General features: G+C 37.3%; 1 protein-coding gene across 3 annotated transcripts in view; it reads right to left on the bottom strand.

The window, feature by feature from the left end:
- Positions 1-13,865, bottom strand: part of RFT1 (RFT1 homolog) — a 40,160-nt gene extending 26,295 nt beyond the window's left edge. For 2 of the 3 annotated variants that reach the window (XM_058170049.1, XM_058170048.1), the window contains exons 1-8: positions 13,663-13,865; positions 9,803-9,888; positions 7,571-7,687; positions 6,392-6,581; positions 4,970-5,071; positions 4,225-4,359; positions 3,452-3,530; positions 1,845-1,895 (exon numbers count right to left, since the gene is read on the bottom strand). In XM_058170049.1, the coding sequence (XP_058026032.1) occupies positions 1,845-1,895; positions 3,452-3,530; positions 4,225-4,359; positions 4,970-5,071; positions 6,392-6,581; positions 7,571-7,687; positions 9,803-9,888; positions 13,663-13,761 (859 nt within the window). In that variant the 5' untranslated portion in view covers positions 13,762-13,865. The remainder of the gene's footprint in view (positions 1-1,844; positions 1,896-3,451; positions 3,531-4,224; positions 4,360-4,969; positions 5,072-6,391; positions 6,582-7,570; positions 7,688-9,802; positions 9,889-13,662) is intronic. The other variant, XM_058170047.1, reaches the window with a different exon arrangement.
- Positions 13,866-21,424: the final 7,559 nt, after the last annotated feature.

The raw sequence follows: 21,424 nt of genomic DNA, 5'->3' as shown, positions 1-21,424 counted from the left end.
TGACTGAAGTTTATATATGGCATCACTGAATTCATACTGAATACGACTCCTTGACTCCTCACAATTCTGATTTCTCCACAGAAGTACCAATAGCTCTTTTACAGACAGCCATTCCCCAGGGATTTTAAGCTCTGCAGTCATTTATATTGTCCCCTAGTTGGACCTATGCCTAGGTTTTCCCTCTCTCTCTCTCTCTCTCTCTCTCTCTCTCTCTCTCTCTTTCTTTCTTTCTGAAAACAAACTCCTCCCTCATATTCACCTGCATTCACAGAAGATTCCACAGGAAAACAAATCAATAGTTAGGGATAATGTTTGCATCCCACTATCTCCCACAGATGGTTTGCTCAGGTCATCAGTTGAGATCCCTAATACTGATAACTCATGATTAAAATTTAATCTCCATCCTCTCCTGGAACATAGCTATATGATAAATGAGGATCCCTCTGGAATTACATTACTGTTTTTCGCATTTTCTTTTTCCAAGAAACCTGAGTTATGCATGATCTATTTATATCTGGATATGCCCACTCTGCCCTTAGAGACTCACATAAACAATACGAACCCCTCATGAAACTGAGAATACAATAATTGCTCCCACTAAATTTGATATCCCTGTGATTACATTAAAGCCATATCTTAGCATGGCCTTAGCCTTTTTCCTTCAATTTAAGCCTTGTACTATTATGATTAATAACAGATACCTCGGTTTTGTAAATATATGACATTAACAGATCTTCTTGATAACTATATTAATTTGCTATATTTATACCCAGATATTCCAGTACTAAATGCAGGCAACTTGAATGATGCATACACTGCAGTTTGAAACTTCCCTGTTAGTTCATTTTAAATGGTTTCTACACCCCTCCAAAAAAAAAAAGAGAGACTATTTTATTCCCAGGTCTGACAGTCTAAAGCAGGGGTGTCAAACTGGCAGCCCGAGGCTGGATGCGTCACACACAGACCACGCCCTCCCTAGCTCCACAAATGGGGAAAACATCATGAACATCATGTGATGGCAACATGATGCGGCAAGTTTGACACCTGTGGTCTAAAGCAGGGGTCTCCAACCTTGGCAACTTTAAGACTTGTGGACTTCAACTCTCAGAATTCCTCAGCCAGCTTTGCTGGCTGAGGGATTCTGGGAGTTGAAGTCCACAAGTCTTAAAGTTGTCAAGGTTGGAGACCCCTGGTCTAAAGCATTATAACAATGTGAGGCTTTTGACTGTCCAAATGAGTGTGGCATTTTTAAATGCCTCTGCCAGAGGCATACTAATGGGGAACTCAGTTCCACGGTCCAAAAAGTTAAAAGTAATACTATAAACTTTAGGCACTTATGTTAATCAATGTCATTTTGTATTGAGATTTGTTTTGCTTGGACAATAATGCTTTATCCGTTGTTTTATAATTGATGTTTAATTATAATTAATGTTTTTCGTGTTGTAAGCCACCCAGAGTCATTGGATACGAGATGGACGGCAAATAATTTTATAAATAAATAAATAAATGATAAAATTCCACATTTTGATATCAGAATATCATTATGGAGAGAAAAGATACAGTTACTTTGAAGAGTTGCACAGAGGTGCTACATTTGGGTCTGGACAGTCCGAAACATTTGATTTTAAAATTGAAGTACTGCACACCTCCAATCATTGTGACACTTTGTAATCTTAGCCTCATAATCAGATTAGCTGATATTACATAACACAACAACAAAATACCTCAAATCTTTATTATATTTATCAAAAGTCAGAATCACATAAAAATGTATTTACACTATTTTTAGATATTCACAAATATTTCTTCCATGCAGGTAAATTTTGTTTAAAAGTCTTTCGTACCTTGGTCTCCAAAATTTAAAACATTCAGGAAAGTCATCACATATCTTTCACCTATAGAATTAATATTTCAAATTAGTGTTTCTTTCTTAAAGGGTGATCTTTTAAGGATCAGGCTTAAGAAGCCAGTGGTCTACTCTGCTTAAGAAACTTTCTTTGAATCCAAACAGATAGTGTATTCACAGAAAAAGAAGTGACAATAAAGGTTACCATATCTTACCTTACCTACCCTACCCTATCTTATCTTGACAATTGTCATCGTGTTTCCTACTCCCCCCTTTTAGGAAAGGTTGTTGGGAGAGCCCTGGAGGAAACAGATTATCTGGACCCTTTTAATTCAGGTTTCAGACCAGAGCATGGACCCAAGACAACACTGACTGTCCTTCTCAAAGACCTCTGGTTGGAGCAGATGTGTCCATTCTACCTCTCTTGATCTCTCTGTGGCCTGGAAGGCCATTACTTATGGTATACTTTTGGACCTTGAGACCACTCTGGGTTGGAGTAGAAGAACACAGCATTGTAGTGGTTCTGCTCCTTGTTTCAGAACCAGTTGCAGTTAAGTGTTGATGGAGGGGAGAGATCTATTCCAAGCTCCCTTCTTTGTAGGGCCTCTCTGGGCTCTCCCCGTTTATATTGAACATCTACATGAAGCAGCTGAGCAAGATAGTTTGCAAACACTACAATGAGAGTTATCATCAATATGTTGCTAATTCTCAGTAATGCATCTCTATCCCAGGATAAGCAAGTGATGGGGCTAATTCTTCGTGTCTGCAACCTAAGAAATCTGAATAGGGAAGAACAGGTTCAGCTCAATCCTAGTGGCTTTGGATTTTAGAGCTTCTGGCTGTGATGATTTCCATTTTTAGTTCTTGATGGGGTAGCAATGCCTAATCAGAATTGCGTGCAGATTTGGGGTCCTCCTGGACTTGCAGCTCCTATTCAAAGAGTAGGTAACAGCTAATCCAACTGCGTATTTTCCTGGATCAGGAGCCCAGCTCATAGTCACTCATGCCTTAGTATCTCCTGAGTAGACCATTGCAACACACTTTATATGGGGCTGCGTCAGATGATCTGTAAGTTAGATGTGCCCATCACTAAGTTTGTCTTTCTTACAATTGAAGCTGGTTTGTCCTCAGCTTCCATTACTTTTCTCATTTTTCTTTTTTCGTTTGGTTTGATTTTAACTCTGTACCAAACAGAGTCATTGTTGAGAGATTGGTGGCTATGTAAACCAGGTAAATTGAAGGAAGGAAGGAAGGAAGGAAGGAAGGAAGGAAGGAAGGAAGGAAGGAAGGAAGGAAGGAAGGAAGGAAGGAAGGAAGGAAGGAAGGGCTGTAAACTGAAGTAGTAGGCAAGTATTTCTCAAAGATTATCAAAAGATTATCAAATAATTCAGTACCTTCCATTTTGCAATGAACAGAGACAAAACATATATTAAAACAATCTCGTGAAATCAGCATGTTTCTTCTCATTGCTCTTTAGCCTAACGGTAAACCCATTCCAACAATTCTAAAAGTGCAGAAATGTCAATCAATGACATTCTTATTGCTATTGTTGGCAGAAGGGGACTGAGAATAAAAAATTCAGGTTGAAGAAAGTGTTGTACTCACCCTCTGTTAAAACCTGTTTTAGGAATGACTGCTTAAAGAAACTCCAAGTCAACCTTGCTTCCTTCCAGTTAACTATATCCTGAAATATATACAAATAATTAGGTATAATTAAATACCCTGTCCCATTTTGTCTGGGTTTAAAAACAGCAGAGTTGGCCCCAGTTAATACTTGGATGACAGGCCTTTCTGCTACACCAGGGCTAAGAAGGCTAAAAGAAATCCTGGAAGAAAGTATTAAAAATGTAGGGGGATATGGTGGCTCAGTGGCTAAAACGCTGACCTTGTTGATCAGTAAGGACGGCAGTTCGGCGGGTTCGAATCCCTAGTGCCGCATAACAGAGTGAGCTCCCGTTACTTGCCCCAGCTTCTGCCAACCTAGCAGTTCGAAAGCATGTAAAAATGCAAGTAGAAAAATAGGGACCACCTTGGTGGGAAGGTAATTTAGTCATGCCGGCTACATGACCATGGAATTGTCATCAGACAGCATTGTCATTAGACAACACTGGCTCTTCGGCTTAGAAATGGAGATGAGCACCTCCCCATACAGTCGGGAACGACTAACACTTATGTGCGAGGGGAATGTTTACCGTTATTAAAAATCTAACCAACTGAAACCTGAAAAATGACTGTGAAACTAAAACTGATTAACAGCTAACTGGTAAACATATGCTACTTAATCTAAGAATTTATTAGGACAATTTGGCTACTCATGAACAACAACAAACATCTTGTGCCAAGAAGTTATCTATTTTTTTTTAAGTTGTTCGACTTACCTCATTTTGTCCCAAAGCAGGCAAAAAAGATACCATTCTAGTAATAGGAAATGATTTTTTGGTTGCTGCAGGAGAACCCAAAAATTTCATGAAATATATTGTATAGCACAATACTAGAATGGTAGTGTATAAAAGCTGCAATGGAAAAAATAATTCATATTGGTTTTATTGTCAACATAGCAATGCAACAACATTCTTATTTGAACAGCAACAAAAGAGAATGTTGGCAACATTCAAAAGTCATGCAATTATATCCACTCCAATCCTGCTTAATGATCAACAAGGTGAGGCAGATGCCAAGGGCCACAGGATGCAAGCAGTAGGACTTTTCTGTAGGGGGAACCTATCAACTTCAGTTTTCAGTTCTACCTCAGGTGTATTTGTAAGGACTCACCTTAACGTGGGCCAAGAAATTTAAGATGATAAAGAACATACAAAGGGAATGCTTTAAGTAGGAAACTTAATGCTGAATTGTTTTCAAGACTGGTCCACCCCTTATGTTCATCTCACCTCCTTGGCAAAGTAACACTGGCACTTCTGCATAAGACACAAGCATAACTTTCCATCCATACCAGTTATCCATCATCTAAATTAAAAGTTATATGTTCTAGCATGCACAGGGAATAAATATATTTGCTTGTGAACACCATTAATGTGATGTGACTTAAGGAAAACATGCCAGTTTCCACAACCAATTCATATGATAGATCCAATAAATGGTAATAAAGCAGGGATAAAATTGTACCTGAGCCAAAGAAAAGATATAAAGTCCCCAGTGTGGATACAAAACTACTAGAAGAACTGTCAAAAAGCATTTGCAAAGGATTGACAAGCTCTCAGCAATCACCTGTAAAGAACATACAAAGATCTTATCAGAAACACAACTTCCTAATACTTATGTGTCAGATTCAAAAAGCACGGAACCCAGAATTCTTATATTGAAACTTTTCTCCAAATATGCAGCTCTGAAAAAACATGAATATTTTCTATAAGAGCAGAAACTTCTCAAAGTACAATTTTTCTTTAGGCTGACATTTTCAGTTGTTTGGATATTCATATCCTCTGTGCCAAAAACAATGAATTGAACCTCAGTTAAATTATTCTTGCTTTGTTTTAGGAAAATCAGGCAGTTATCAGGATTAAAAATCCTATTGATTTCAGTGAACTCATGGTAGTTGAGTTGAGTTCATCACTCAATGATGAACAAGTAAAGCAATACTATGGAAGAAATCTTGTAGTCCCAAATGTTTCCAGGTCTGCAATGATGGCTCTCTATTGTAAACAATGCCACTGTCAGCTTTGAAAGGGAAAGGAAAATAATAAAAACAATTGCCAGAGATGAACAGGAAGAATCTTCAATGTACTTCATGGTTATGCAGGTACAGCTTCTGCAAGACTACCTCTATGTAAACCTCATTTTGCCAGTGCAACAGCACTTCTGCTTAGCCAGTCTATTGTAGTGATTAAGATGCTGACTAGAAACCAAGAGACTATGAATTCTAGCATGAGACCAGAAGTGTAACCTTCTCAGCCCAACATATTTCACGGTGTTATTGTTGTGAGAAAAATAAGAAACAGAAGAATTATGTACACTGCTTTGAACTGTACAAACATAAAAGATGTGAACAATGTGAAATCACAGCTGCCAGTTCTTTAACTGAAGTTGGCCTTCATTTGCATCAAGTTCTTCTCAAAAACCTAGGCTGTCCTAATCTATATATGCAGAATTGCAGATCCAAGCAGTGTGGGTTTTTTTGTAACTGACATTTGGAGATTTTATCAATAGGCAGATTTTCTAAGTATTGTCCAAGACTTTTGGGTATGGTACCCAATGTGCCATTGGAACCATATCATTGCCAGTTTATGACATCATCTTTCAACTTCAATTTTCTGATCTTGATACTTTGTGATTATTTTATATCTTTGTATTAAGTATGGTTCATTCAGTCAGCCAGGTATTCAGATTTGTTGTTGTTGTTATTAATTATTTCATCAATAAGACTAATTCATTTAAGTTAATGCATTTAGATTAATCAGTAAATCAATACTTTATCTATAAGAAAATGTAAGAATATATGTCAGAATAAAGATTTTTAACTTCAGACATCTGTTCATTACTATAATTTTAAAAGAAGCAAAAAATACAATTTCACATAGTTTCACTAACCTTTAGCCGTACAAGTAAATGTATTTGAGCTAAAACCCAAAAAGGTTCACCCAGGAGTTCAATCACAGCGGAAAGACAAAAAGCAAGTACTCCAAAATTATAGTAAGGAACTGCATTTTCATTAGGAATTTCAAGTACATCTAGCCAGATCCAGCCCAGGAACACACACCAACATATGCCCAAAGGAACTCTACAAAAGTTAAGAAGATAAACCATTAAGCCAAAATTAATAATTGGTTCTTTTTTCTCCCATCTTCAGTGTGAATTCTTAGAAAAAAATCTACATCCAGTTTTAGCAAACCAAGAGTCAGTACAATAAACTTTAAAAGCACACACAACTGTTTTTTTTCCTACTTCTGCAGAAATAAATTATTTCTGTAGTTTAATTACAATATTTCTTGGAATGCATTACAACTTACAAGGTTTTTGCATACATATTTATATAAGAAATCTATACTTTTCATCCAGTGCTTCAGGGTAGGAATGCTCTTTGGGAACTAATAACCCAATACAAAAAGCAAAAAAGAAACAGCACAAACAGCAAATTTTGCCAGTGTCATATGCAAATATGCACGAATGTGGATACACACAAAGAGAGAGAGAGAGAGAGAGAGCGCTTTTATTTGCTCCTTCACTCACTAAAAAAGCTAAGAGTATTTTATCTAATACTCTTTCAGTATTATATAAAAGATCCAGTCTCTCCCACCAGCATTGACTTTCCAAAGTTTATTTAACTTCGGAACATTAGCATTGAAAATTGCAGATTGCTTTCTTTTTCCAGGCAGTAAGGCAAGAATTATTCCAAACAAAATCATTCTCATGCAAGAGCTGAATAGCAGCTTTTCTCAATTTCTCAAATGTGGTTTATGGAAATGTGGTAATTAATATATGCAATTAGAATTAAATTAGAATTAGGTAAATTAAATTACCTAATTAAATATTAGGTAATTAATATATGCAATTAGGATGAAACTATTACAGATAAACTAAGATGCAATTTAGGTAACTATTAAGTCCCTTAACAATTTCATAGCCTATCTTGAGGAACTCAACTGCCTGTTTTCAATGCAATCATGACTTCAAAACAAGCTCCTATGCCTTTTCAAAAGTGCAAGCAACATTGCAGAAGAACTGCAGAAGAAAGTAACTAAAATGTTCAAATGAATAATTTAAACTTACGTTAGCCATAATAGATTAAATGTTTGTGTCCAGTTTCTCCTTGAGCTCCCACTCAAACAAGCTTTACGGAATGCTTCTCTGGCTAAGAAAACTATTGTTGAATAAAGCAGCGTCAGTCTAATATTTTGGGAGGAAAAGGAAAGAAAAAAAGAAAAACGGGGGAATTTCATTTTAAAAAGGGAATTTCAACAATCAATAATTTTATTATATTGTTGTTAATATAGTTATATTAACTATATAATTATTATAACTATCAATAATATGTATCAAAGGATATTTGATTACCTTAGGAGTTATCAATTATGAATTGCACTCATGCAGGTTCACATGCAACTTGGGAGAGTCATAACATTTTATGGAAATTGTGTCAGACACAAACTAGGCATTTGAAATTTTAATAGGCTCTTAAGTCATTTACCACCTGCTTCCTTTTTTAACAGAGGAAATATGAACTGCCCTATATGTATTTTCAAATTACTTAAGTTTCAAAATACTTACATTTTAGTCTTTTTTTAATTAACCTTTTATAAATACATAGCTTTTAAAGAATTCTTAAATTTACTGTAGTTGTTAAAAATCTGAGGTGATTATCAAAAATTTCAGTGAAGTTTTTTCTATTTTACTTTTCTTACACATATTTTGTGAATTGGTGATGTCATTTTTGCAGCATATAACAGTTAGAAACTATATTCATGCTTGGTTATGACCACCAGATGTTAGCGTAAGTTTCTTTTCTCTGAATCCTATGTAAGTTATATTTAAATGTTATACTTTCTTAGTAACACTATTAATTACAGAAAAATATAATCTTACAATATTTTACCATTTGTATGCAATTGTGGATTGCGTACAATCCACAAAAAAGGGGATGCGGTGGCTCAGGGGTAGGACGTTGAGCTTGTCGATCGAAAGGTCGGCAGCTCAGTGGTTCGAATCCCTAGTGCTGCCGTGTAACGGGGTGAGATCCCGTTACTTGTCCCAGCTTCTGCCAACCTAGCAGTTTCGAAAGCACGTAAAAATGCAAGTAGAAAAAATAGGGACCACCTTGGTGGGAAGGTAACAGCGTTCCGTGCGCCTTTGGCATTGAGTCATGCTGGCCACATGACCACGGAGACGTCTTCGGACAGCACTGGCTCTTCGGCTTTGAAACGGAGATGAGCACCGCCCCCTAGAGTCGGCAACGACTAGCACGTATTTGTGAAGGGAACCTTTACCTTTACCTTACCTATGCAATTGTACTGAGTATATTACATAGTATCAAAAAAAGTAGAAATGATTTTATTAATTTATACCACAACTATGTATTACCATTGTTTATTTTTCACCTGTCTGAAAACAAGTTTCTTGAGGATTTTGTAATAAAAATTAAAATCAAGAAATATACAAAATGAAAATCATAAAATAAGAGCACATTGAAAATATTAGTCAAAGTTTTCTTAGGTTTCCTCTAGAGTTCTATTGCTTTGGGTGGATCAAGTTACAATTTTAAATGTCATATTCTTTCAGCAGTAATTTTGCTCTAAAATTACCATAGGCAAAGGATATTACATTAAAGCACGGGTGTCAAACTTGCGGCGTCATGTTGCCGTAACATATTGCAACATTTTTCCCCTTTGCAGAGCTGGGGTGGGCGTGGCCTGTGCATTATGCATCCAGCCCATGGGCTGCCAGTTTGATACCTCTGCATTAAAGTATCACTATGTCTGCATTAACTTACACAATAGCATTCTTTTAAAGGTAGAAATGTATTTTGGACATGTGACTATTAATTTTCAGGCAAGGTTTTTGTGAATTAGGAGAAGGTAGAAAAACTAGTACATTTGGCGATACCTGGTGTGCAATTAAACCCAGTATATTTCACATTTTGCAATAATAAAGAAGCAGCAAAACTTCTTTATTTCATTTCAAGAATTACTCAGAACTACTGGATACCTATTAAAATCAGGAGTGTCTTTGGAAACATAGCATTTTTAAAACTACTACATATTTACATAATTTAGAGGAAAAGGCATTTGTTCAAAAAACTAAATCACAAACTCAAATTTGCATTTATACATCAATGCAGACATTGATTCATCCATATAATTCAAAATATCTCCTTGCAGAATCATGCCAAGCAGCAAAAAGTTAAGTAATTTATCCAAATTTATTCCAGAAAGAATTTAGACAAAGCTATTATAACTTGGAACCATTAATACTTCATGTTTTTATAAAATGATTATGATTTATTACCTTACATTCACAAGACCAATTATTTCTTTTGATACGTAACGTAAAGTAAAAGCATTTAAGCCAAATGTAAGTAGCCGGAATAGCACCTGCAAAAAGAAAAGTGAAATTAATCAAACATTAACTTTCAAACTGTAAGACTTCAACATTTGTTAGTTTGTTTAGATTTTTGGCCTATCTTTTTTTCAGAATTTCATCTTAACACTATGATCTTATTTCCACTAAATAACAGTAAACCCTTCAATTCAATTTGTCATCACTCAACAGACATGTAGGATTATTTCCTTGTTCTAATAGTGGAAGTTGAATACTCCAAAAATGCTGCCTATAAACGTATACTAAAAACTCAGTAATAACTCTACAGATGCTTATATTTAATTTATTGATTATACATGTGAGAGCAAGCCCTTATAAGGGATTAAGTCTAAATTAACGTTCTCCCTTTAGATTCAATCACACTAATAGTATATGAAACTCTTGGAACGCATAGAACTTTTATTAGTTTAAATGGTAATATTACTAACATTCATCACAAAATAAAATCATTAACTTGCATTACCAAATTTTATTTATTTATTTATTCAATTTTTATACCGCCCTTCTCCCGAAGGACTCAGGGCGGTTTACAGCCAAATAAAACAACATAAACATAGACAAAAATTAAAAACATATTAAAAACTGATTATAAAATGGCCTAATAGAATTAAAACTAGGATAAAACCATCATAAAACCCCCACTTAAAAATTTCATCAGGCTAACCCCGCATGGTGGAATAAAAAAGTCTTGAGCTCGCGTTTAAAAGTCCAGAGGTCGGTGAGTTGACGCAACCCCGGAGGCAACTCATTCCAAAGGGCAGGAGCCCCCACAAAGAAGGTCCTCCCCCTGGGGGCCGCCAGTCGACATTGTTTGACTGACGGTACCCTGAGGAGGCCCTCCCTATGGGAGCGCACAGGCCAATGGGTGGCTATAGGTGGCAAAAGGCAGTCCCGTAAGTAACCCGGTCCTGTGCCATGGAGCGCTTTAAAGGTGATAACCAACACCTTGAATTGCACCCGGAAGACCACCGGCAACCAGTGCAGGCTGCGCAGGAGAGGTGTTATATGGGAGCATCGCGGTGCCCCTTCTATAATCCTTACAGCATGGAAAAGAGCAAGCCTACTGTATTATAGGATGTAGAACAGAATGGTAAAATCTGAGCATAATGAAAAGCTTTTCCAAAAAGATATCAGCATTGTTAGCTTTTATATAAGGTTCTAAATATAGCAACAGAAAATAATTACACACAATATTCTAATTACAGTTTTCTGTAATGATTCTTAATTTATTACTATACAGCTACCTGAACTATGCTGTTTGTTCATATTAGAGCCTAACCCGGGGGAGGGGGGGGTTCAAAACCTATCACTACTGGTTCGCTCGTGGGTGCACATGTCCGCTCGCAGGCGCATAACACTTCTGCACATGCATAGAAGCGTCCGGGCGGTGGGCAGAGCCTCCCGCTGCTGCCGCTACTAGTTCACCCGATCCAGGGTGAACCGGTAGTAACCCATCATTGGCCTAACCTAATCTGTAGGGCAATGCTTGTAGCCTTTTCAGGATGATCCTCGATCGGTTGTTTAAAGCTGAGTCTGTCTCTATTACCGGTACTTGTATCAAATAATTCTTATACATAACAAGATTCCTTTTTTCTTGGGTTAGCCCTACAGATTACAGGCAACAGCTGTTTTAGGGAAATGCGTCTTTGCTCCATTTAATTATTCCAGACATGGAAGCTCAACAGTGTAGCTGTAGAACTATTATAGCTGCAAGTCATGCACAAAATGCACAAAAGTGAAAAACCTCTGAAATAACCTCAATGGAGGAATGCCTAATGAAGAGAATAAAACTTGCAGAGATTGCAAAACAACTTGCTTTAAAGTAAAATTAACAACTACATTTATCAATGACTGGAAACCCTTTATGTGTATGTGTGTGTGCATGAGTGTGTATGCACACATCCATCCATACACTACATACACACATGCATGCACTCATACATATACCTACACACACACACATATATACCTACGCACACATATACCTACATACATATATCTACACACACCTATATACATATACTCTTCATTTCTTGACATTAAATGAATCACTAGGAAGAATATCAGGGAAAATGTTTAGCTTTTGAATGCATGTATCACTAAATCCACTTATGGTACCTATCTCATTGTCAATTGTGATTAAAATGGTAACATGAGACCATAAGAACTTTATCCAATTCTCTGAAATGAGAACCATCTGACTCTTTGCATTGAATTGAATGTTAAATAAATTATCTATTCAATGTGAGAAATAAAGAAAACAAGAACATAAGAAGAGATATAATACAACAGGAACAGCGCTAAATCCAATAGTAAATATTTATTAAAAGAATGTGATGCTGATAAGCAAATTTCTCTTAGGCATACATTCTTTGTTAGGCTTAGACCTTGCATATTCTGCCATTTGGCATAAATGTTTTTATGGTATATAAATAACTATTCAGTTATTTCAACAAGTAGTTTCTATGAAGTACTTTCTCAGATTAAATGCAAATGATTTCTGGGAAATGTCAAATATGCAGATGACAAAGAGATAAGGGAAAACAAAGCATCTTAGAGGACGGTATTAAAATTCAGAAGAATGATGACAAACTGAACAAGCAGAAACCAGCAAGATGAAATTCAATAGAAAAACAATATAGAACAGCTGAATAGGAAGGGAAAAAAACCTTAAAGGCACAAATATAGTGTATGCAGGGGAGACCATATAGGCCAGCAGTATAGACAAAAAGGACTTAGTGTCTTGATGAATCATTTTAGGAATGACACTGAAAACTAGAATGTATCCAGAGGAGACCCAAAGGCACTTTTTTCAAAAGGCAACTGGACTTTCTTGGCGGGAGTTTCTTTGACAATGTTTTGCTTTTCATTCAAGAAGCTTCTTCAATTCTGACTGACTGTTGGTGAATGACTGTTGTAAGATGCCCAGAGTCAACGGATATGAGATGGACAGCAAACAATTTTCATAAATAAATAAATATTTCCCCACCAAAAAAGCTCAGTTGCCTTTTGGAAAAAGCACCTCTGAAACAATCGTGGCCTGAATGATTGAGAATATCAATAGACATATATACAGAGGAGAGTAACTATGATGTGAAGGGCATCATATCCTGGAACAGTGGGGGAGTGCTGAATATGTTTATCCCGGAGAAAAGAAGATTCTGGGAAGGCATCATAGCTATTTTCAAGTCTCTCAAGGGCAGAACTGTTCAGAGTTGTTCCAGGACATAAGAAACACTAGGTTTAGATTACAAAGGAAGTTTCAGCTGACCATCAAGAAAATTTCTTAAAGAGCTGTTCAACAATGGAACAGGCTGCCCTATGAGGTGATGGACTCTCCTTTCCTGGCAGTATTTAAACAGAGGCTGGACAGCCATCTATCTGGGATGCTGGAGCAGTGGATTCCTGCAGTGGAAAGCAGGTTGCACTAGAGACCAAAAAAATCATTTCCAATATTTGGATTCTTATGATTCACCAACGGGAAAGACTTCGGTCACATTTGCTATGATCAATTAATTTTTGAAACTCCGCTGATTTCTGCCTATTGAAGTCACTTTGCCTCCCGGCTTCTCCAGCAGCTTATTGACGTGTCTGGACACGTTCGGCTTCTTTTCCACTTAAACGGGAGCTTGAGATTCACCATCTCTCCTGGAAAGAGCCAGTTCGAGAAAGGAGAAGCCGGCAGTCGGGAGAAAAGGCGGAAAGAGGGCGAAAGGCTGCCGCTGGCGCGCCCTCTGATCTCCAACTCCATCTTCTGGGGCGGGTACCTGCAAGAGGGCGTTGGAGGAAGCCAGCTTGGCGGTATCCCTGAGCACGTCCTGGGAGCCCATCTTCCCTGGCACCATCCCGCCATCCTTAGCGCCCATGCAAAGCGATTCTCAGCGCGGTCCTTCCGACCTTTTTTCCCTTCCCTCGCTGGCTGCCTTGTCAAAGGAGAAGCAGCCCGTAGCTCCTCCCCGTCGCGCTCGGATCCCGTCAGCCGCAGAGGGAGGACGAGAAGGCGGCGGCTTCGACGCTTGTTCCACCTAACCAGCTGCCGATACCGTTGCGCTGTCCTTGCTTGCCTTCCTTCCTTCCTTCACATCTGCAGATTCACACGTGGCCAAACCGGGAATCCAGATGAGAAGGCTAGTGCCGCGGAAGGTGTCCCTTCTCTGAACTGGCCGGTTGTCTTGGGCAGGTGTGTTTTGGGGTGTTGTTCGCCCCGGTAAGGCGGAGGAGAGGCTGGTTTCCTAGTCCTTATTCCCCGTACTGGGGATAAAGATCAGGACTTGGGACGGATTACCTTTCCACTGAGTTTGCGACCACTGCCTCCTACTGATGTTTTTCTAGTTTATTTTATTTTATTTATTTATTTTTGTCACAACAATATATGTAGGTATCATACAAAAAGATTATATAGTAAATATTATATGTATATTATATAGTAAATATACATATATATATATATATATATATATATATATATATATATATATATATTTATATATATATATATATTAAAAAAAAAAAAAGACAATAGGACAGGAACGGTAGGCACGTTTGTGCGCTTATGCACACCCCTTATGGTCCTCTTAGGAATGGGGTGAGATCAATAGTAGAAAGTTTTTGGATAAAACTTTTGGGATTATGGGAAGAGACCACAGAGTCAGGTAAAGTATTCCAAGCACTGATGATTCTGTTACAGAAGTCATATTTTCTGCAATCTAGATTAAAGCGGTTGACATTAAGTTTAAATCTATTAGTTGCTCTAGTATTATTGCAATTAAAGCTGAAGTAGTCTTTAACAGGAAGGACATTACAATAGATGATTCTGTGAGTTAAGCTTAGGTCTTGTCGAAGGCGACGGAGTTCCAAGTTTTCTAAGCCTAGGATTTCAAGTCTGGTGAGATAAGGTATTTTGTTGTTTTTTGTTGGACAAGTTTGTTTGAATGCGCCTAAAAGTGGCAAAAGTTAATATTATGCATGGTGCTCCCATACGGCTTAAACGGAAACAGATTTTATTACACTAGTATTCATGTAATTACTATAATAATTCATATAATGTAATCATGCAATCCCTAGTGCTGAATAACGGGGTCCGTTACTTGTCCCAGCTTCTGCCAACCTAGCAGTTCGAAAGCACGTAAAAAATGCAAGTAGAAAAATAGGAACCACCTTTGGTGGGAAGGTAACAGCGTTCCTTGCGCCCTTGGCGTTCAGTCATGCTGGCCACATGACCACCGAGATGTCTTCGGACAGCACTGGCTCTTCGGCTTTGAAACGGAGTGAGCACTGCCCCCTAGAGTCGGGAACGACTACCACATATGTGCGAGGGGAACCTTTACCTATTCATGCACATATAAACATACAGAATAACAGAGTTGGAAGGGACCTTGGAGGTCTTCTAGTCCAACCGCCCTGCTCAAGCAGGAGACCCTATACAGTTGCAGACAAGTGTCTGCAACGTGTCAGTGTCTTCTTAAAAGCCTCCAGTGATGAAGCACCCACCACTTCTGAAAGCAAGCCCTTCCACTGGTTAACTGTTCTCACTGTTAGGAAATTTCTTCTTAGTTCTAGGTTTCTTCAGTCCTGGATTAGTTTTCATAAAGGAAATTAATCAAACATAAGGAAACATGTGCTTCCCTTCTCCCAAATCACTCTGTATTTCCTATCTTTTAACGAAGAAATTCACTGCTGGTGGAGAATACCTTGACATCTTTGATTTGATTCAGGCCACTCTCATTTGAAGTGATGCAGGACACAGATTTTGGCTCAAAACTTCAATAGCAAGATCCTGACACAGAACAATTCTCTGCCCTTCAGAGCTTTTATCGCTACAAATAATATAGGCATGGCATTTGGGAAGTTTCATTTGAGGAAGGTAGAAATCTTTTTTGAATAGTTCTATGTTCTTCTGTCCAGGAACAGCACCACAGGAAAACAATTTTTGGGTTCCTCCAGATCTACTGTGTATATGAGTGTATCAGTAGATCAATCTAATGCTAAATGTAGTCTTACCATCTACCATATAGTTACTATGAACATGAATTTAAAAGCGAATATTTCATTACTGAAGCATTTTTCTTTTGAATTTCATAACTGATACAACACTGCCAACTGCATAAGAAAAAAAGGAAGCTTGAGTGAATCCTTATTGCATGCCAAGTCGAAACTAAATAAATCACATTATACCTAGCACAGTGCAGCATCTGCCTTCTGTCTCAGTGGGCCTGGGTTGTCCCTTTAGCCTCCCTGTGTAAAGGGAGAAGCTGATAATGAAAAGTGGAATAGAAAACTGTTACTTAATTTCTAATATATAATACCCATTACACTAAGCCTAGATTTCTAATTTTTCAACAAGTGGTAAATGTTCCAAGTTTGTCCACCTCACAAATAAGCTTCAAGCCTTAATTATTAAACCATTCACACAATTGGGCTGGAACTAAACTTAACGGTGAACACTGATTAACACTTGATTGTGACCTCATGTACTATGCAGTCATAGCTATAAACTGTTTTTCTCTATAGTGGTTTTATTTGGTTTAGCTTGTGTAAACCCAAACACTGATTTATGAACCATAATTCATGGTTTGGTATGTTGTGAAAATATGTGTGGTCCATTCAATAAATTATGGTTAAGCAGTGGCTTAGAATACTGTGTGACCCTCAACTAAAAGTGATTGACATCGGCATCAGCAAAAAATGATGAAACATGTACTATATTGCAGTATCATATTGCAAGCCCCAGCTCTTTGTAATTGGGTCCTAGTATCAAGTAAAGGGACATAAATCTCATGGTTTGGGTTGTGATTGTGAACTGTACATCAGAATCTGGCCTTGAAATTAAAAGGTTAAAGAAAATAGGTGGAAATTCCATAGAACTCTCTGTAGAGGTTTTGGGTGAAGGACGTTCTGCCTATGTAAGAATGAATTGTACTCACAACTGAAATCCAATGAGAATTCCTTGCCACTTAATCATTCCAACAAACTAGAACTGGCAATGTGGGAATTCCACACTCTGTTAAAGGTTATGGCTGCAGTGGTGAAAGCTGAACCCGTTTACTACTGGTTTGTTGGCTGTGCATGTGCGCTGTGTGCACATGTGCAGTGCGCACCACGCACCAAATGTGAGGTTTGTGCACACAGGACACAGCAAAAGGAGGCATGCAGTAGAACAGCGTATGAGGGGTGATCAGCTGTGGCACGCGATCTTTTTTTTTACTTTTAAAAGCCTTTTTTAACATCCTATTTGGCCGAAGATAAAAAATGCAGCTCAGCTGTGATCATCAGAGCCTTTTTTTTAACCTTTTAAAAGCATTTTTACAACCTATTCAGCTGAATAGGTTGTAAAAAAAATGCTTTTAAAAGTAAAAAAAGGCTCTGACTATCGCGTGGCTCAGCTGGGCATGGGCAGGGGGGAGAAATTGCTACCGGATTGGCCGATCCGGTCCGAACCGGGAGCATTTCACCCCTGCATGGCTGGCTATGTGGAGGAGCACACGTGGCAGGAATATATAATGCTACATTTATTGACAAAATGACAACAATAACAAATATAGAAGAAGAAAACTGGTCAATATGAACTACAATATGCAAGATTCAAATCTGAACTAAAGCAGAAATTATGAAAAAAAAAACCAGGCAAACACTTTATACAGTTCTACATTTTCTCCTAGAACAATATGTCAAATCATATTGTTTGACTAATTGTCAAATCAATTATTCATATTGTAATAATTGCCATAAGGTTTTTTTATTTCAAAACCAACTTTATCTTAACTTTTATTTGTCAAATATACACAAGTATCTGTAAATTGCTTTTATAAATCTAAATAAATAATGCAGTTATTTGGGGGAAAAAATTTGGGATTAAAATAATCTTGACAGATTATTTTACAGAGCATTAAACCATTTTTTATTATCATGTTCTAATGTAATCTGCTAATAGTTATAATTGCACAATTAAATACATCCTTTGAACCCATCTTCAGACCAAAACTTTCCTGCATTGTATAGCAAAAGCACTTGTCTTTCGATATATGTGCCTACAATCAATAAACCCAAATGAATCTGGATCAATTCCTTCAGATAAATACAATTTACCAAACATATTTTATTCATATATAGTATTATTGAAAATATCCAATGATACAATACTCTGAAAACACATATTTTCATTACTGGGTGCAATCATATGTTAGTGTTTCAAATGCTTATATAATTTTCTGCTATATTTTCTAAAATAAATAGTATTTATTTCTTCAGAGTTTTCTTATAATGCTAGCTAAAATGCATATATCAAACTCTCATTCAATAGGCACTTTTTTGACTATTTTTCTTTAGATGAGCTATCTAATTGCATTACATCTGTTACTTTTTAACACTTGAATACTAATACAAAAGATTCAGGAGATAAAACTAGACTTAGTTCAACAATAAAAACATTTTGTTCAATAATAAAAAGTATCTATGTATTAGTTCCACTAGATGGCAGGCCTTCCTTAGAGCAACAAGTAGAAAGATAATTTATGAGAGTGAGGATTTTATCTTAGCAACATCTTTGCTTCTGGGTAATTTTTTTCAATCAATTTTTACGATGTCATTGATGGAGACCTGCAATTGTAAACACAGTTATCTGTGAAAATGTTCCAACTCAAGGAGACCTGCTTATGAAGAAAATACATGTGAGAATATACTAACAGGGCACACTTAACTGGGTTATGGGAGGAGAGGGAATTGATGTGGAAATACCTAACCCTATCAGCAGTTGGGGGTAAAGGGCAGCTGTGGGTTTTACATTACGTTACTACTGCTTCCCTGCCCGGACGCACGCTCGCTTTGTGCATGCACACACCCGGTTCGCACTGCCTTCCGCACATTTGCTTTGCATGCGCCCGGCCTCAAAAACATGCCTAAATAGGATGTCATAGAGCCAAGGTGGTCGGGCAGGCCCACCCACGATTTCTGCTACCTGTTTGTATGAACCGGTCCAAAATGGCTGAATACCACCTTTGGTAAAGGGATTAGTTTAAGCAACAAATGTAAGTTAACTTGTTGGGTAAATCTTTCCATCTGCTGGTGAAAGAGAGAAAAAGGCATAGGGAGGAGCCATAGAAATAGAATTTTTATCTCCTTTAAACTTTTAATTTCTTCCTCTCAAACTGGACAGAAAGGATGTTCCTCCCTCTCCCATTTGACTGCAATAAAATTGATCCCAACTGCAATATTGCAGATATTTTCTTTTCCTGGTCCATGAATAAAAAATGGTAAATCCAGGATATGGTAGCCTCCTTTGCAACAAATGGGAAGATTGCAGAATGGCATCTCTCCAATGTAAGAGTTGGAAGGGACCTTGGAGGTCTTCTAGTCCAACTCCCTGTCCAGGCAGGAAACCCTACACCACTTCAGACAAATGTCTATCCAACATTTTCTTAAAAATTTCCAGTGTTGGAGCATTCACAACTGCTGCAGGCAAGTTGTTCCACTTATTATTAATTATTCTAACTGTCAGGAAATTTATTTTTTATTTATTTTTGTCACAACATCATATAAAAGATTATATAGTATATAAACTTATATATGAGTAAAAAAAAATTAGGAGGTATAAGCATATATATATATATATATATATATATATATATATATATATCTTTGTTATTTGGGTCTCCAGGAATTGAAGTGTCTTGGCGACGAAGTCTCATTCGTGCAACGGCTGAAGCCTGAAGATGATGAGACCGCCAAGACACTTCCAATTTTACGCGGGAGAAAACCCAAATAACCAAAGACCTACATACAAACACCCGCAAAAACCTCAGAAAACATATATATATGAAGAAGAAAAGAAAAAACAATAGGACAGGAACAGTAGTGCTTATGCACGCCCCTTATGCTCCTCTTAGGAATGGGATGAGATCAATATAGAAAGTTTTTGGTTAAAGCTTTTAGGATTATGGGAAGAGACCACAGAGTCAGGTAAAGTATTCCAAGCACTGATGATTCTGTTGCAGAAGTCATATTTTCTGCAATCTAGATTAAAGCGGTTAACATTAAGTTTAAATCTGTTGGTTGCTCTTGTATTATTGCAATTAAAGCTGAAGTAGTCTTTAACAGGAAGGACATTACAATAGATGATTCTATGAGTTAAACTTAGGTCTTGTCGAAGGCGATGGAGTTCCAAGTTTTCTAAGCCTAGGATTTCGAGTCTGGTGGGATAAGGTATTTTGTTGTTTTCAGAGGAATGGAGAACTCTTCTTGTAAAATATTTCTGGACTCGTTCAATTGTCAGACGTGATGATGGTTCCAAACAGGCGAGCAGTATTCTAGAATTGGTCTAGCAAATGTTTTATATACTCTGGTTAGTAGTGTAGTGTTTTTTGAAAAGAAGCTACACAAGATTAGGTTAACAACTCTTAGAGCTTTTTTTGCTATGTAGTTACAGTGGGCTTTGGCACTTAGATCATTTGACATGAAAACTCCAAGGTCTTTAATGGGGTGGGGGTCATCTGTAAGGTAATGTCCATCAAGTATGTACTTAGTGTTTGGGTTCTTTTTTCCAATATGTAAGACTGAGCATTTGCTGGTTTCTCCTTAGTTCTAAGTTCTAAGTGAGAATAGAATATATAGGTGATTGTGTGATGCAAGGAAAGAGGGCTAAAACATGAACCTCTTGAGTTGCCTGCAAGTGTGCATTCCTCAAATTTTAAACATGTCAACAGGAAAAACTTTATGTTATGGAACTGGCTATTACTTTTTAATTAAAATGAATTCCTTTTATTTAAACTTGCATAAGAATTAATTGCCATTCATGTACTATAGCACATCTACACTATTTCATAATTTATGGTGGTGAAACCTACCACCCAAGTAGCTTAATGAGGAAATAACATACTTGGTTCCTGCGCGGTCCAGAAAATCAATAGGAAAGGTAGACTAGAATAATCTGAAAAATGGTGTAGTATGGTCTGATTTTATTATTCTGGTACATCCAGAATACGATCTTTTGTATTAATAACCACATCTAAAACTCCAGCGATTTTGAGACATTGTAAAATTAGAAATTGTGCAATGAAGATAATGAAGTGGGTAAAAAGTAAATATACTGTTTATTGTTGATCTAGTTCCTGTAATGTTCATTCCAACTATAAATTAAAAAGGGTGATCGAACCATGATATTAAACCAGTCTTCAGTGTTAATTCTCCATGGTTTTGCATTGTCTGCAGATTTCCACAAGTAGCTACTATAATGTCAATAGTTGTACAGATCTGTTCTATAGCTTTGCAGTTTTATATGAACATAGAATAATAGAGTTGGAAGGGACCTTGGAGGTTTTCTAGTTCAGTTTCAAGTCAGTTCTAGAGGAGATCAATCCTGACTGCTCTTTAGAAGGCCAGATCCTGAAGCTGAAACTGAAATACTTTGGCCACCTAATGAGAAAGAAGGACTCGCTGGAGAAGAGCCTAATGCTGGGAAAGATTGAGGGCAAAAGAAGAAAGGGACGACAGAGAACGAGGTGGCTGGATGGAGTCACTGAAGCAGTAGGCATGAGT

Source organism: Ahaetulla prasina, chromosome 2 (assembly GCF_028640845.1).
Source record: "Ahaetulla prasina isolate Xishuangbanna chromosome 2, ASM2864084v1, whole genome shotgun sequence".
Taxonomy (NCBI): domain Eukaryota; kingdom Metazoa; phylum Chordata; class Lepidosauria; order Squamata; family Colubridae; genus Ahaetulla; species Ahaetulla prasina.
Note: the sequence above shows the minus strand (reverse complement) of the source record. Positions and strands in the feature narration are given on the sequence as shown.